At 56.0% G+C, this 1,924-nt stretch overlaps 1 protein-coding gene across 1 annotated transcript; it reads left to right on the forward strand.

Annotated features, from left to right (window-relative positions):
- The first annotated feature begins 276 nt into the window (after nt 1–276).
- On the forward strand, nt 277–1,561 carry LOC119319513 (putative transcription factor bHLH086). The gene is made up of 2 exons (XM_037593984.1): nt 277–1,029; nt 1,129–1,561. The coding sequence occupies exons 1-2, from the start codon at nt 400–402 to the stop codon at nt 1,372–1,374; spliced, it is 876 nt and encodes a 291-aa protein (XP_037449881.1). The 5' UTR covers nt 277–399; the 3' UTR covers nt 1,375–1,561.
- Nucleotides 1,562–1,924: the final 363 nt, after the last annotated feature.

Consider the following 1,924-nt stretch of genomic DNA (forward strand, 5'->3'; position numbering starts at 1 on the left):
CCGATTGCCCGATACCCGCGATGGAGCTGGCGGGCGAGTTCTTCAGGCTCGCTCCGGGAACAGAGGAGACACAGCTACGGCAAGGATCGGCAGCTCAATCAGCTAGCTAACTCAAGCATTTAATGCGGATGTACTTTGTATAATCCTCCCCACGCCCAGTGTTTTGTTGTAGCGGCCCCCCATGTGCCCGCCGTGGCCCGGGCCTGTGCGCCGCGGCATGTATATATAGCCGGCGCATGGCGCGAAGGCAGCACACAGCTCGCCGCTTATCGCACAGCGCAGAGCTCGATCGAGGTGCAACACTCTGCTAGATTACATCACATAGCTAACTTGGTTTAGCTGCTGCCACGCACGGAAACTACTGGTACTAGCTAGCTAGGTAGCTACGTGATCGTGATCATGGCCTTAGTGCGGGAGCCAATGGTGATGTACGACGCCGGCTTCGACGCCGAAGCATCCGCGTTCGACGCGCTCGGCTACAGCGGCCACGACGCGCTGCTCGGAGGCGTCGACGCGGCGGCGCTCTTCGGGGGCTACGCCTACGCCCACGACGAGCCAACCGGCGCCGCCAGCGCCTACGTGCGGAACAGCGCGAGCTGGGCGAGCGCGGGGCCTTCAGTGCTCTCGTTCGGCCACGGCGCGCGGGGCCACGCGGCCCAGCAGGAGGTCGTGGAGGAGGAGCCCGACTGCGACGCGTGGGTGGACGACATGGACGTAGATCAGGGCCATCAGCACGCGGCGCCGGCGTCGACCATAGGGTTTGACCCGGCCACGGGCTGCTTCAGCCTGACTCAGAGTTCCGTCGGCGCGCGGCGGCCGTTCGGGCTCCTGTTCCCGGGCACGTCCAATGGCTCGCCCGATGCCGCGACGCCGGCGCGCGGTTCCTCGAAGCGATCGTACGCGGACCAGGACGCGGAGCCGCGGACCACCAAGAAGCCGTGCGGTGCGAGCAGGAAGACGAGCAAGGCGAAGCCGGCGGCGCCCACCACTACCTCGCCCAAGGGGGACCCGCAAAGCCTCACCGCAAAGGTAAATTCGGTACCGAATCTTTTTACTGCTCGAATCCATTATACATTGCGTTTCCTTGGGGATTTCAAAAGATCTGAACGTACCGTTCTGTGTGCGCAGAACCGGCGGGAGAAGATCAGCGAACGGCTCCGGACACTGCAGGAGCTGGTGCCCAACGGCACCAAGGTCGACATGGTCACCATGCTCGAGAAGGCATTCAGCTACGTCAAGTTCCTGCAGCTGCAAGTCAAGGTGCTGGCGACGGACGAGTTCTGGCCGGCGCAAGGGGGAACGGCGCCGGAGATCTCCCAGGTGAAGGAGGCGTTGGACGCCATCTTATCGTCGCAGAGGGGGCAACTGAACTGAACTGCTTAGCTAGCCTCCGTGGCAAACATATGGTAGAGATTAATCAGTAACGAACCACCTCGTTCGAAGATAAATAAGGAGGCATATGCAAACGTACATGCTCTGGTTTACTCTCCCCACTATGTAACCTTTTACAGGGGACTTAGGTTGCGTTATATATTCGTACTTGATCTGATGCAGGGATGTAGAGGGAGAGAGGTTTAACATTTTGTTAATCCTAAGATTTTTATAAAATTTAGTTTTATTACATTGTTTCTATAGTTAATTAAATTGAACCCCAATACCCAACGAGCGTTCTTTGTGGGGCTTGGCAATAACGAACGTTTTCCATGGCAAATTATTCGTCAAGCCCAATGTCGAAACTGGATTTGAATCTACATGACTAATGCTTGTACCAATGTGATGAACTTTTTTCAGAAAAAAATCATGCCTTTATAAAAGGTTGTTTTCAGTACTTAGGGAATACCACAAGTACGCTAATTACCCATGTAGGATATGACGACTACAAAAAAAACCCCTAAGAAAATACTATTTCTCTTTACAGGGACGT

The sequence above is a fragment of the Triticum dicoccoides genome, chromosome 6A (assembly GCF_002162155.2).
Source record: "Triticum dicoccoides isolate Atlit2015 ecotype Zavitan chromosome 6A, WEW_v2.0, whole genome shotgun sequence".
Lineage (NCBI taxonomy): Eukaryota > Viridiplantae > Streptophyta > Magnoliopsida > Poales > Poaceae > Triticum > Triticum dicoccoides.